This window comes from Triturus cristatus, chromosome 8 (genome assembly GCF_964204655.1).
Source record: "Triturus cristatus chromosome 8, aTriCri1.1, whole genome shotgun sequence".
Lineage (NCBI taxonomy): Eukaryota > Metazoa > Chordata > Amphibia > Caudata > Salamandridae > Triturus > Triturus cristatus.
In genome coordinates, this window is record NC_140591.1 from 221,632,152 (window position 1) to 221,645,754 (window position 13,603).

Genomic DNA, 13,603 nt, shown 5'->3' on the forward strand with positions numbered 1-13,603 from the left:
GAGACTCCGGTGAGGTGGCGGGCTGAGGCGCGCCGGTGGCTGTGGGAGCCCCCTGGCAGTCCGCTGGTGTCCCTTGGGGCCTCTGGGGCCGGGAGGACTGATCGGAGGTCTCGCCTGCATCATCTCTGGAGGCAGGTGAATCGGGGCAAGACGCTGTGGAGAGCCGGGAGCAGAGCAGCGGGGAGCGCTGTGCCAGCCGATCCGGCCTTTTGACTCGGCCTTTCGAAGCGGTTAGGGCCTGGTGGTGTGGCGGCCCCTGGAGCGGCTGGAGCCTGGGGACCTTCGGGGCTGCTGCCTCGGACCGTGGGCCGGTGGGGAGCCTTGTCCTGGAGCTCCGGCCTGGGTCTCCTGCGGTCTCCTGCGGCGGGGCACGGGGCTGCCCCTGCGACCACCGGTGGCCTCCTGCGCGCTGGCTGGGGAACTTTGCCAGCTCTGAAGACCCGGGAGGTGACCGGCTGCCGCCTTTTGCCTGCACGGTTTGGTCGTGGCGGGAGCCCGTGAAGAACCGGCGACGGAGCTACAAGACGACGCCAGCTTGTGTGCGGTGAGTTGATTCCGGGGGGTCGTCACCGGGCCCCTAGACTGTTGGTCGTCTTGCCCGAGCTGAGGTTTCCCGCGCGGGGACTGCAAGCCCAGGAGTGTGAGGGCTGGAAGGCACGAGGCGCTGTGGGACACTTGGCCGGGAGCGGGGGCACCAGCGCGGACTGTGGGGTCTTGAGGCGGATCCGACCTGACGCACTGCGGAGACCCCGCTACAGAGGGCGCGTGAAGCGGTGATCCTTGGAGGGGCCCCTGTGGGCGCGCAGCTGCTGAGTTGGAACCTCCGGCCCCCTGCGTGACTCTGCGTCTGCCTGCCGGGGGGGCTTGACCTTTTCGAAGGGGTCTAGCACGGACAGGCTTGCAGCATGACTCGCACGGAAGAAGCCTCCGGCGACCTCCAAAGACGCTTCTGTCATAGACTTATGGGGAAAGACGAGCGCTGCCTCATCGGGAGGGGGTGCCTCTGCTGAGCCGGTCACTCAGTCCTTCATGGCGCTGTTTATGCAGGAGCTCAAGACGGAAATTGGGTCCCTTCGCACGGAAGTCCAGGCCTGCGTCAAAGACCTTCGGAAAGAGGTGGGTGACCTGGGGGACCGTGTCGACGACATGGAAAAAACCCTGGATGCCCGCACGGAGGATCAGGAACACCTATGGCAGCGACTGGCGACCCTGGAGGAACAGCATGTCGAGCTCCAGATCAAACAGGAGGATTTGGAAAACAGAGGGCGCCGGAACAACATTCGCATTAGGGGTGTTCCGATTGGGGCCGAAGGGGAGGATATCATGACATTTGTGGTGGACCTGCTCCAGGAGATCCGCGGAGACGATGATGCTTCGCTGCCAGCCCTGGATCGAGCGCACAGGGTCTCGGGGCCGCCTGGGAGACCTGGGCTCATCCCTGACATCCTGACGAGGGTCCACTTCTTTGTAGAGAAGGAAGCGATACGCAAAGCAGCCAGGGACAAACCTGAAATCCTCTATAAAGGCACGCCTGTTCAGCTGTTCCAGGACCTGGCATCCACGACTCTTTGTCGCCGCAGGGACTTCAGGCCCGTCACGGACAAGCTGCGAGATCTCAATATCCGCTACCAGTGGGGTCATCCTTTCGCCCTCATATTCCAGTGGGAATCGAAGCGCCGAGTGCTATGCTCCTATCGTGAGGCAGCCCAGTTGCTCCAGATCCCGGACTCCCCGTCGGGCGGTCCGGCGCGGTGCCCTGCTGCTCGGAGAGCCCCCCCGAAGCCGCAATGGTCTACGGTGCGCCGTTCCCGGCACCCTTCCTCCCCGGATGGCAGCAGAACATCACGAGATAAGCAAGACATTATCCAGCACATCAAATCCCTGGAGGGAGGATCGTCGCTGATGGGCTCGCAGGCGTCACCCCACAAATGAGACCCCCTGGGGAGGCCACCTCTCCGTGATGTCAACACTTACATTGTGTGTGATCCCGGTCTACTGGGCCGGCGGCCGCTTTGGTGGCTCCGTCATTCCTGTATTTGGCGCTCCGCTGCGGTGGCGCGCCTGGGCCTGCTCTTCGACACGACGTATCCACAGGAGAGGCGGTGGAGCGGGCTCTTGGTGCTGTGGTCTCATGGTCGGGCGATGACGAACCCCCACGCCTATCCATGGGAGAGTGACATCTCTGGGACAGCCTGTGCCGCGAGGCCTGGCTACTCCCTAGACTGGAATAGGTCATGTTGGCCATGTTGGCCGGTTAAGAGTATGGGTTGTTTTTTTGGGTTCTTCCCTTCCCCCTATCTTTCCCTATCCTTGGTGCCCTTTTGGCGGGGGGGGCGTGCTGGCGGGTGGAGGTCTGGGGGGGTCATAGCATGCCTGGGGGATACGGAATATGTCTGTTGAGCCGTGCTGGAAGGTCCTTTCCCTTAATGTGAAGGGGCTCAACTCGCCCAATAAGCGTCGCCAAGTGTGGCGGTACCTATTGCTCCAGAAACCTGACATAATTTTCCTACAGGAGACCCACCTCCTTAAGGCTGACGTGCCCCGTATGGCCCACCCTCGCTATCCCCGACAGTTCTGGGCCTCGGCTACTACCAAGACGGCGAGGGTGGCCATTCTCTGCAGGGCGGGAATTAACCCAGGGGGTTCTAAGGTGCTACGGGACAATGAGGGTAGGTTCTTAAAGGTTGAGGTCAAGAGGGGACATCGCACACTCACCCCATGTAACCTTTATGCTCCCAACCAGGGTCAAGGTCCTTTTCTACGCAGGTTGATCAGGGACCATTTAGAGCAGGTTAACACGGATCTCATAGTTGGGGGGGACTTCAACTTGGTGTGGGATGCGGAGCTGGATCGCTGTGGGGGAGCCTTTCATGGGGTGGGGGCCATGTCTGCGGCAGTGAAGAGCTCCCTTGGTGCCCTCAATTTAGTGGATGTTTGGCGCTACCACTCCCCAGGCCTGCGAGATTACACGTACTACTCGCATGCGCATCGCTCTTACTCTCGTATAGACCTGCTGCTGGTCTCGCACTCCCTGCTTAAAGATACCATAACGGCAACGCACTCCAGCATCTCTATCTCTGACCACGCCCACGTGGAACTGAGTCTCCATGAGCGCTGCACCGGCCCCCCGCGTTCGAGTCGGTGGAGGTTTCCAGACCACGTACTCCGGGACCCAGTAGACAAGGAGGAAATTCAGGCAGCTATCCTAGCTTACTTTGCGGATAACGACCTCCCAGGGACTCCCCTTCCCCTCTTGTGGGACGCTTTCAAGGCTACCATACGGGGCACCCTCACCGCTATCGCGGCCGCGAGAGCACGGGAGACTCGACTGTACGAGCATAAGCTCGAGAGGGAGGTCAAAATGCTGGAGAGGATGGACCACGAGCGTCCGTTGATGACACACAAACGCCGCCTGGCTATCCTTAGAGGCCAGCTCCGAGCGCACAGAACGAATAAGGCGGAGCACGCCTTATTGGCGCTCAAGCAGCGTTATTATGCGGGTGGTGATAAGGTGGGCGCCATGCTGGCACGACGCCTGCGTACGCGGGCGGCCAAGGCCCACATCGCGAAGTTGCGACGGGAGCACGGATCCTGGGCCACCGCGGAGTCGGCTAAGCTCCAAATGTTCCACGACTTTTATGCGACTCTATACCGCTGACACCCCAGCGCCGGATTTGATAGCCTCTACTGTGGGGGCCTGTGTCTGGGAATCGTTAGGTGAGCGCCAGTCAGGACTTCTCGAGGCTTCCATTACCTCGGAGGAAATGGCTGGCGCCTTGCGCGATCTTCCGCTGGGTAAAGCGCCAGGCCCGGATGGGTTGCCGGTATCCTTCTGGCCACAACTACAACCGTATCTCCTTTGCCTCTTCAACTCGTTCGATGAGATGACGGGCCCGTCGACGGATATGGCAATGGCCGAAATTGCTCTCATCCCGAAACCCGGGAAAGATCATACTCTCTGCACCTCTTATCGGCCTATTGCGTTGTTAAACACAGACCTCAAGTTGTACACTAAACTGTTGGCTAAACGGCTCAGTGTCCACATGCCCAATCTCATCGAGCCGGATCAGGTGGGGGTTCATCCAACACCGTCAGGGGGCCGACAATGTGCGCCGCATAGCACACATCGTTGGAAAAGCCAAACATTGGGGGATACCGGCATGCTTGCTCTCGCTTGACGCGGAGAAAGCGTTTGACCGGGTGGACTGGCTGTTCCTCCGGGAGGTTCTACGGAGGGTGGGTCTGGGCCCGAAGATGGTGGCGCGCATTATGGCCCCCTATCTCTCGCCGGTGGCTAGGGTACGCGTGAACGGTCAGCTTACACAGGCCTTTCCCATCTGTAGGGGTACTCGGCAGGGCTGCCCCCTGTCCCCCCTACTGTTCGCTCTTGTGGTGGAGCCCCTAGCCATCATGATACGCCGGTCCCCCGATATCCGTGGTATCTCCCTTCGAGGGGTGGAGCATAAGATCGCCCTCTTCTCGGACGACCTTCTTCTTACCCTATCGGATCCGCTGCATTCCCTGCCGGCGGTCCACTTGCTGCTTCAAGAGTTTGAACGTGCGTCCGGGCTCAAAATCAACCATGCGAAATCTTGGGCCCTCAATATCACGATCCCAGATGGGGATCTCTTGGCGCTCCGGACCTGCGTTCCCTACCAATGAGCGACTCAGTCGGTGCGCTACCTAGGCCTTAACTTGACCCCGGATCTGGCCACCTGGACGCAGGCTAATTGGCAGGAGTATAAATGTTCAGTCCAGACGGACCTGCGTACGTGGAGAGCCTTGCCGCTATCTTGGCTTGGTAGACTCAACACGGTGAAGATGTCCATCCTCCCAAAGATCTTGTACCTCTTCCAAACGCTGCCGACACCGATCCCAGAACACCAGATCCAGGGGCTCCAATGCGAGCTTGTAGCGTTTATATGGGGTGGGAAGAAACCGCGTTTCTCTAACACGATCTTGATGCTCCCCCGCGACAGGGGTGGCCTCGCGTGCCCGAACCTTCTTGAATACTATTGGTCGTCGCATCTCCGTTATGTCTTGGAATGGGGGGCGTGGGAGAGTGAAAAGGTGTGGTTCCACATGGATCGGGCAGTCACCTTCCGCCCTTTGTGAGACCATGCCTGGCTACCTCGAGAGACGCGCCATCGCAGGGCCTATCTGGCTGTCCCCACCAGAACGGTCCTGGAGATCTGGGACAAGGTGGCGGTTCGCAGGGGTCTCACTTCCTTTCCATCCCCTCACACCCCAATTGCACGCAATCCGCAGTTCCCCCCAGCGCCGTTTTTTGCCAATTGGACGTTGACTGGCTGTAGGACGATCGGGAACCTCTTCACCGGGGGTAGTTTTAAGTCTTTTGCGCAATGCAAGCACGAGTTTGGGCTCTCGGAGAACGACAAGTTCCAATACATCCAGCTTCGACACTGGATTCAGGGCTCCTCCCTGACGCAGACGGCCACGCGATCCTACACACCGTTCGAACAGCTAGCACGTACATTCGGCACATACAAGGGGTTGATCTCACGTATCTACCGGGTATTGCAACATGCACAGCGGCGAGCTCCTCATCTATACCAGTTGAAGTGGCAGGCTGTCCCTGGCTCAGGTGCCACCCCCTCTCAATGGGCGAGCCTGTGGAGGGACATCCCTAAAATTCTACGCAGTATCCCTTAGCAGGAGTCAGCCTATAAGTATGGTATTACACCCCGGTTCGACTCCAGAAGATGTTCCCTAAGACGTCTCCTCTCTGCTGGCGTTGTACACAGGCGCCGGGAGATTTTCTACACATTTGGTGGACCTGTCCCCTCCTAGCTATCTTTTGGAAAGAGATCCTCAGTCATATCAAACGGGTGTTGGGGTACCCCCTACCTGCGGATCCGCTGGTGGTTGTTCTGGGCCTCAGGCCAGTGGCTGCGAGAGCCATGACGGGGCGTGATCGGCATCTTAGCTTCCACATGCTGGGCGTCGCCAAGCAGACGGTGGCACTATATTGGAAAAAGGCTGAGACGCCCTCCATAAACGTATGGTTTACTCGCTTGTGGCAGGTGGTGGCGATGGAGCTGCTCACGGCCCGTCTTCAATTCCGGGAGACTCAATATAGGAAACTCTGGACGCCCCTGGTGGAGCATTTAGGGCGGTTGGAGCATGCTCGAATGCAGCCACCGCGGCTGCGGGCCTTGAGGTTCTTTGAGGACGCTGTATGCCCTGCGGATCCAGGAGGTCTCTGGGGGTTGTCAGACGGCGGGCTGGGAGCGCCGGATACCACCCCCCACCCCAATGGAGAGGGGACCCCGAATCTGCAAAGACGGGATCTTGCGGCCCTCGCCGTTTAGCTTAGTGGTAGTGTAGCTGACTCTCTCAACTTCCATCCTTTCCCCCCCACCCCCCCACCTAGCCAGTGTCCTTCCTATTCTCCCACTGTTGTCTCACTTTCCCCCTCAGTTAGTTGACTGCCTTGTGGACACTCTTGGCATCCCCCCGGGGCCTCATGCACCACCCTATTACTGTCACATCTGAAATGCCTGGTTGCCGGTTTCATATAGACGCGACTAGCCCAATAGCGGTTAAGCCTCTCCATGCCTTATAGGCCCCTGGTGACTGAGGCTGTGCTTTCATGGACCAACGCCCCTGTCATTGCATGCTGGCTGTGTGAGCATGGGCTGCTGGACGTGAGGTGGGAATGGTGGGGCACTCGCCCGGGGTTGGACAGCCTGGGCAAGGCTTTGCTTTAAGAGACAGGGGCTTCGGCGCATTTAACGTAATTATGCATGAGGCTTAGAAGCCACGAGGGAGTTCTAGATTTCAGCATTCTACAGGGAACTGCTCCCGCTGTAAGGCGTTGTTACTGCTGCCGGGTTTGGACCTGCGGGAGCGGGGGACCTTATACATGTTGGAACTGCATCTGTACTTATACCTGGGACATGGCATGTATTCTTGATCTTTTGGGCCTTCGCCCTTGGTTGTTTGAAGGTGGTGGCTGCCGGCCCTTGAGGTTGTAGGCGAATAAGCTGTGTATTGATGCAGGAGTGTTCCAGTAAACCTAATAAAAAGTTGTTTACAAAAAAAACAGTTCTGTTGAACCCTTCTTATCTAAGATCCGACAAAACCCAAGAATGTCTGGATTTCAAATAAGAGAACAAAATGTCTATTCATGCTGATGACATCCTATTATTCCGTTCTAACCCTTCTAAAACCCTTCCTGCCTTCCTACAGCAGGTTTCAATATTTCCACAATTATCAGGTTACCAATTAAATACTTATAAATCTGAAATTTGACCTTTAAGTCTTCACTGGACTAAATAACTATTGGCAACCTAGTAAAATAAAATATCTTGGAATATGGATTACTAAAACTATTAAAGACACAATTAAATTAGATTTTAATCATATCATCAATACAATTTCAAGCTGAAACCCGCTATTTCTTTCTTGGTTGGGCAGATTAGATTCAGTCAAGATAATGCTATCACCTATAATACTATATCCTATTTCAATAATCCCAACGCATATTCCGGACTCTTATTTTAAAAAAATAGACTAACTACTCTAAAAAATTATATGGAAAGAGAAAGTGCCTCGAATAGCCTTATCAACGTTAAAGAAAACTAAGTCTGGAGGAGGCCTTAGATTCCCAAATTTCAAGCAGTATCATCATGCTTTGTCCTTAAAACAGTCGCCCCAGTGGTGTCATGTCAACCGATCTTCCCAATCTCCTTTATAGCCTCTTTCAGAAAAATCGTTAGTTGCTCCATTTGTTTCACAGAATTATTGTCAGTTGCAACAAAGATTTCCCAATTACATACTCCTATTCTTGCTTTTTCACACGGTATTGTATCTCCTTAATTTCCCTCTGCTCACGTCTCTGCTACTAATTTTCTACAACAATCTCTTTGGCTTAACATTCAAATGAATAACCACCCTGTATATTGGAGAACTTGAAGAGATAGAGGCATCCAAATTGGTATCCCATCTCATTGGAAACAACCAAATCCTAGCCTTGTCTCAATTCAAGATAAGTTCCTCTTATCTTCCTACTCTCTGAAACAATACGAGCTTCTTTGCTCATTTCTAACCCATTTAATATCTACATTGTCTCAACCAACTAATTCTACTCACATTTCTGCGGACTTACTTTTATTATTATGCACCAATCCTAAGGCCTCCTCTATTTATAAATTCATTCACTCTTCCACTGATAGGCCAAAATCAAAACTCAAGTTAGCATGGGAAACAGACTGATCAAAATGTTGCCTGTTAGTTTGTAGAAAAGAATTTCGTTTAAAATTCATATATCTACTATAGCTGCAAATACATTACAGACTCTTATTTCCCATATCATTTTTTATTATTTACTCCTATAAATATGAATTGTTTTTCCAAAGATTCAGGCTAGTCTTATTAGACCTGTCATTGCCCTAACACAGACTTAAAACATATGCTTTTGGAATGTCCTCACCTTAATCGATTTTGGATACAGATATGGTTTTTAAATTCAATATACCTTTTTCATTTTCTAATATTTTTCTAGGTAGTATTGCCCTAGACTGGTCTACATTTCCTCAAGGCCACAAATTGATTGACTTGCTACTAGCTGCTGCTTTCCAACTTATTACATCTAATTGGAAACATGTGCATGATGTTACTTCCCCAATCTTGGTGACATGCTGTGTGTTTCAATCACAGACTGGACTCTAATTTTGCTTCCCCAATTTCCTTAGTTATAAAGAGGGATATGTGATGGATTCCAGTTACTACTTTTCTATCAAATTCTAGTTTACTTGCTATCCTCCTTGACCTAAGTGCCGCCTTTGACACTGTAAATCACACCATCTTACTGCAAAGACTCGCGAACCTAGGAATCTCCGAGAATGCCCTGGACTGGCTCAATTCCTTCTTATCAGGCCGTTCATTCAGGGTCTTTGAGGGTGAAACCATCTCCCCTAGCAGGCCGCTCGGGTGCGGAGTGCCACAGGGCTCTTCTTTGAGCCCTACACTTTTTAACGTGTACATGAGCCCCCTAGCTGAGATTGTACGTCCCTTCGGAATAAAAATAATTACATATGCAGACGACACTCAGCTAGTCGTAGCCCTCAACCAGCCACACTCCTCTCCCAATCATATGAGAGATTGTCTGGAAGCAGTGCATTCATGGATGACATCATCTTGTCTCAAATTGAACGGAGACAAGACCGAGCTAATGCTCCTGGGTAACCCCCCCAGCCCAACCATCGACCACCTATGGCCCACCTGCCTTGGAATCGCCCCCTTAAACAAGGATTCCATCAAAAGCCTGGGCATCTGGCTTGACAAGTCTCTTAACTTTAGCAGCCAAGCAACCAAACTCTCAGCCACGTGTTTTGGCCTGCACAGGCTCATTCGGAAAATTCTCCCTCTACTACCTTTTCAGGCAAGACAGACCATGATCCAAGGTCTGATCTTGTCTCGCCTCGATTTTGGGAATGCCCTCTACCTGGGAGCCCCTCAGGCCACTTTACACAAACTCCAGGTCATACAAAATTGCGCAGCCCGCACTCTCCTCCAGACCCCCCGCCGACTTTAAATTAAACCCGGATTGAAAGACCTTCACTGGCTTCCAGTGAAGCAAAGAATTGAATTTAAGAGCCTATGCATCTTTCATCGAGCCTACTGGAAAGCCGGTGCCCCCATAAATCATCCACTGGCCACTCCCTATATACCAAACAGACACCTCAGATCTACTTCCTCTTTCCTTGCCACTATCCCCAGGATCACAAGAGTTAGATGTGGAGGCCGATTATTCTCCTACAATTCGGCCAAACTATGGAACGCCCTGCCCCTTCATCTCCGATCCGAACCCAATTTGCTCCCCTTTCGTAAACAGTTGAAAACTCTGCTTTTTAACAAAACTGATTCATTTTAATTTTCCGTCACCCACCTGTCTGCTAGCGCTAGGACGCCTCAGGGTAGCTATCGCGCTCAATAAATCCTCATTTCATTTCATTTCATTTCAGTAAACGACTCTTAACTCCTTCTGCTGTATGAAAGCCGCTTTGAATTACTATGCTCTAGTTTCCTTTGTTTATATCTATAGAGCTTACTGTTGTATTAAGTACTGTTTTGTCGTTTTATATGTCTACAGTTTATTATATATGTTCTATATAAATTTGCATATTAGATTGATTAACATTTTTGCTCCTCTCGTCCACCCATCCTTTTCCTTATTTCCTTCCCCTTTATTACACCTTATCAATGCTGTTTTATTACATACTATCTTTATTTCTGCAGCAGTAGATATATATTGTTTTTGTTATCATTAGATTTTTAAGTAATCTGTCTTACTGTATACAATACTTTTACTACGTCCTGTTTTTTACAATATTTATTATATTTGCTAATTTTTTTCTTTTTATCATTATGTATCGCTGTTTAAATCTCTAATAAACTTACAAAAAAAAATATGTCAAGACCTCTTTTCAACGTACTGGCTGCGCGTTGTCAGCCTTAGAAAAACGTCTGATATTTTAGAACAGAGAGCTAGACTGCAGAAAGTATGATTAAAATGCTTATTGTAGTCAGTCTTGTACTGTCATTCGTTCAGCTCATTGGTCAGATGTACGGCGGTTTTTGCATGCGCAAACGGGTTTGCAAATAGCGAGCGCAACCCCATGTACAAATGTTTTGCGACTGCAATTGCGGTCGCAAAACACTCGCAAATTACCACCCTCTTCAAGAGGGTGGTAATGCACTCGCAAAAGGGAAGGGGTCCCCAGGGGACCCCTCCTCCTTTGCAAATACAGGGGAATATTTTTTTTAAGGGCAGGCAGTGGTCCCAGGGACCACTACCTGCCCTAAAAAAATGAAACGAAAACGTTTCATTTTTTTTTTTTTAAATGCATCCCGTTTCTTTAAGGAAAACGGGCTGCATTAAAAAAACTGCTTTATTTAAAATTAGTCCCAGACATGGTGGTCTGCTGAGCCCAGCAGGCCACCATACTGGGAGGGACTGCCATTCCCAATGGGGTCGCAAATTGCAAGAGGCTCATTAATATTCATGAGCCTCTCAATTTGCGACCCCATTGGGAATCACTAACAGTGTGAAAAACACTGGTGTACATTTGAAATAGCACATGGCAAATTGCGAGCCGCAAAAAACTCGCAATTTGTGAGGCGCTATTTCCACGGTCGTACATCTGGCCCATTATAGCATACCATCAATTCGCCTTCCCTTCTACATGTTTACAGGTGTAAGTCATTAATGTAGTGGGACAATGGAGCTCATGTAGTACAGACCTAAGCGTTGGGGACAATGTGGCGAACGTCCATGTCACATTTTTAGTGGCAGAGCGTGAGTTTCACTGCAGTCCTTATAGTCCAGGGCGTGCCCTGTAAGTAAGGCCAAGGAGGACTTTTTGACCTGGATTACAGGAGTATGAGACAGTAAGATACAACTAGGCATCGAAACTTGCAAATAAGTGCCCTTGGTAAAATAGTTGAATTGTACTTTTCTCTATAGCCTGCCTTATGTGATCAGCTCTTGCTTCTTCCTACCTGCAGTTCTTTCCATATATTCTTTTCTTTGTGGCAATCCTCTTGTACCTTCCGTCTCTGATCTGGCGCTTTACCGCCGCTCCACACCTTTCCGCTGATCTGAAATTCATTATGGAAGAGCTGGACAAGGCCTACAACAGGGCTATGAAAGCTGCCAATACCATCCAAGGAGGTGATAAGGGTGACAGTACCAGCATATCTCCTGTGATCGAAAAACTTGCTCAGAGGTACGATTTTATGCTTTATTTTCTTTTTGAGATACAAATTTCACAGTGCGTAGTGTTTTTAAAGACCTCATTTTAAATTAACACACTGCTTCTTTTCCCCTGGTGTTTCTAATTAATTATTTCAACGTTCATAATTTGTTTAATTCTCTGGTTTTTGTTTAGGTTTATTTAATTTAATGTAAAGATTTTGCGGAAGTTAAGGTGCTTTTTATGTTTGAGAAACGTAATTACACACAGTGGTTTTAGTTCTCCTACATGGGACGGAAATAACACGTGTAGTCCAGCTGCATGTTTATCCCACCGTCTCCTCTCCTTTTACCCATAGCACACTGTGGTTTGCATTGCTCTGTGAGGTAATCTGGGTCTATGAAATTTCTAGCTTCTATTTCCCTAACAACAACACTGACAAAAGTTCATTGATGACTATCACTGAATCGGTTCTCATTTATCTTTACTAACCCTGGGCGGACAACTACGCTACGCTCACGAAATTTGCATAGTTTGTGCTACTTCACGCTACGCGAATCGCATGTAGCACAGTGCAAAGTTGCGTAGCGTTGCGTAGCGTTGCGTAGCGTAGTTGGCATTTTTTGCTCGCTCGCGGTCCTCAACGTCAAGTTGGCGACCGCGAGCGAGCAAAATGACATCCCGGCGAGACTTTTTCCTCGTTCGCGATCAGCAACATCAAGTTGCCATTCGCGAGCGTGGAAAATAAACCTCCCATCGAGATTCTCAACGTGGGGAGGTCAGGTTTCTCATTGTGAGTGGTCACGTATGCTCTCGACTGCCAGTCTGCGTTGAGAAAGCTGCCACTCGAGTAAAAATCTACTCGAGCGGCAGAAAATGACAGCTTGCACTGTGCAAGATGCCTTTTTCAATGATTGCACAGTGCGGACAAGCATCCGGCACTGTGCAATCATCGCGAACAGTGCACTACGCAGTTCGCGTAGTGCTACGCGTATCTTGCGTAGTGCGAAGTGCACTTTGCGTAGCTCCGCATAGCGCTACTACGCGAACTACGCCCAGGGTTACTTTTTACGTCCTTTTGCTATCATGTTTTGTTTCCTTTCCTAACAGTCCCTTGCTTTTCACTTGAACTTTGTATTTGGTAGGGTTCCACATGTCCTGCTCTTTCTGTCTACCAACAATAATATTTGCCTTATTTCCATTATCTACTCCTCTGGCATTATCCTAGGTGTAGAGCTCTACATTTATTTTTCCCAGCTTATGAAACGTTCTACCTTTTTTTTGGGGCCCCCTACCTGCGTACAGTCTCTTGGGGATTTAGGTCTGGTCTAAAAACGTAGCTGTTTGTTAGACCAATTGTCATCAGTGCTTTAAAGAATACACAGTGTATGTATTTATTTATTTAGGGCCCGATTCACATATCTAACTTAAGACAAAATCCTAAACTTACTACCATTTTGGTATTCACAGAAGGCACTTACTCATTTTGGTATTCACACAAGGCACTTACTCATTGATGAGTAAGTGCCTTCTGTGAATACCAAAATGAGTAACTTACTCATTTTGAGTAACTTACTAATTTTGGTATTCACAGAAGGCATTTACTCATTAATGAGTAAGTGCCTTCTGTAAATACCAACGTACTAATTTTGGTATTCACAGAAGGCACTTACTCATTCATGAGTAAGTGCCTTCTGTGAATACCAAAATGAGAAAGTGCCTTCTGTGAATACCAAAATGGTAGTAAGTTTAAGATTTTGTCTCAAGTTAGTTCTGTGAATTGGGCCCTTAATTTATAAAGGGACTGAATCACCCCAGAAGGGGTATCTATGTGCTAAACGGGAGGATGACACAGACCAGAGGGGCTCAGTTTGAGGAAGTTT

At 50.2% G+C, this 13,603-nt stretch overlaps 1 protein-coding gene across 1 annotated transcript in view; it reads left to right on the top strand.

Moving 5' to 3' along the window:
• The window catches only part of LOC146801873 (pannexin-1-like), an 88,859-nt gene that overhangs the window by 47,679 nt on the left and 27,577 nt on the right, over positions 1–13,603 (top strand). The window contains exon 3 of the mRNA XM_085624059.1: positions 11,533–11,753. Within this exon, the coding sequence (XP_085480185.1) occupies positions 11,533–11,753 (221 nt within the window). The remainder of the gene's footprint in view (positions 1–11,532; positions 11,754–13,603) is intronic.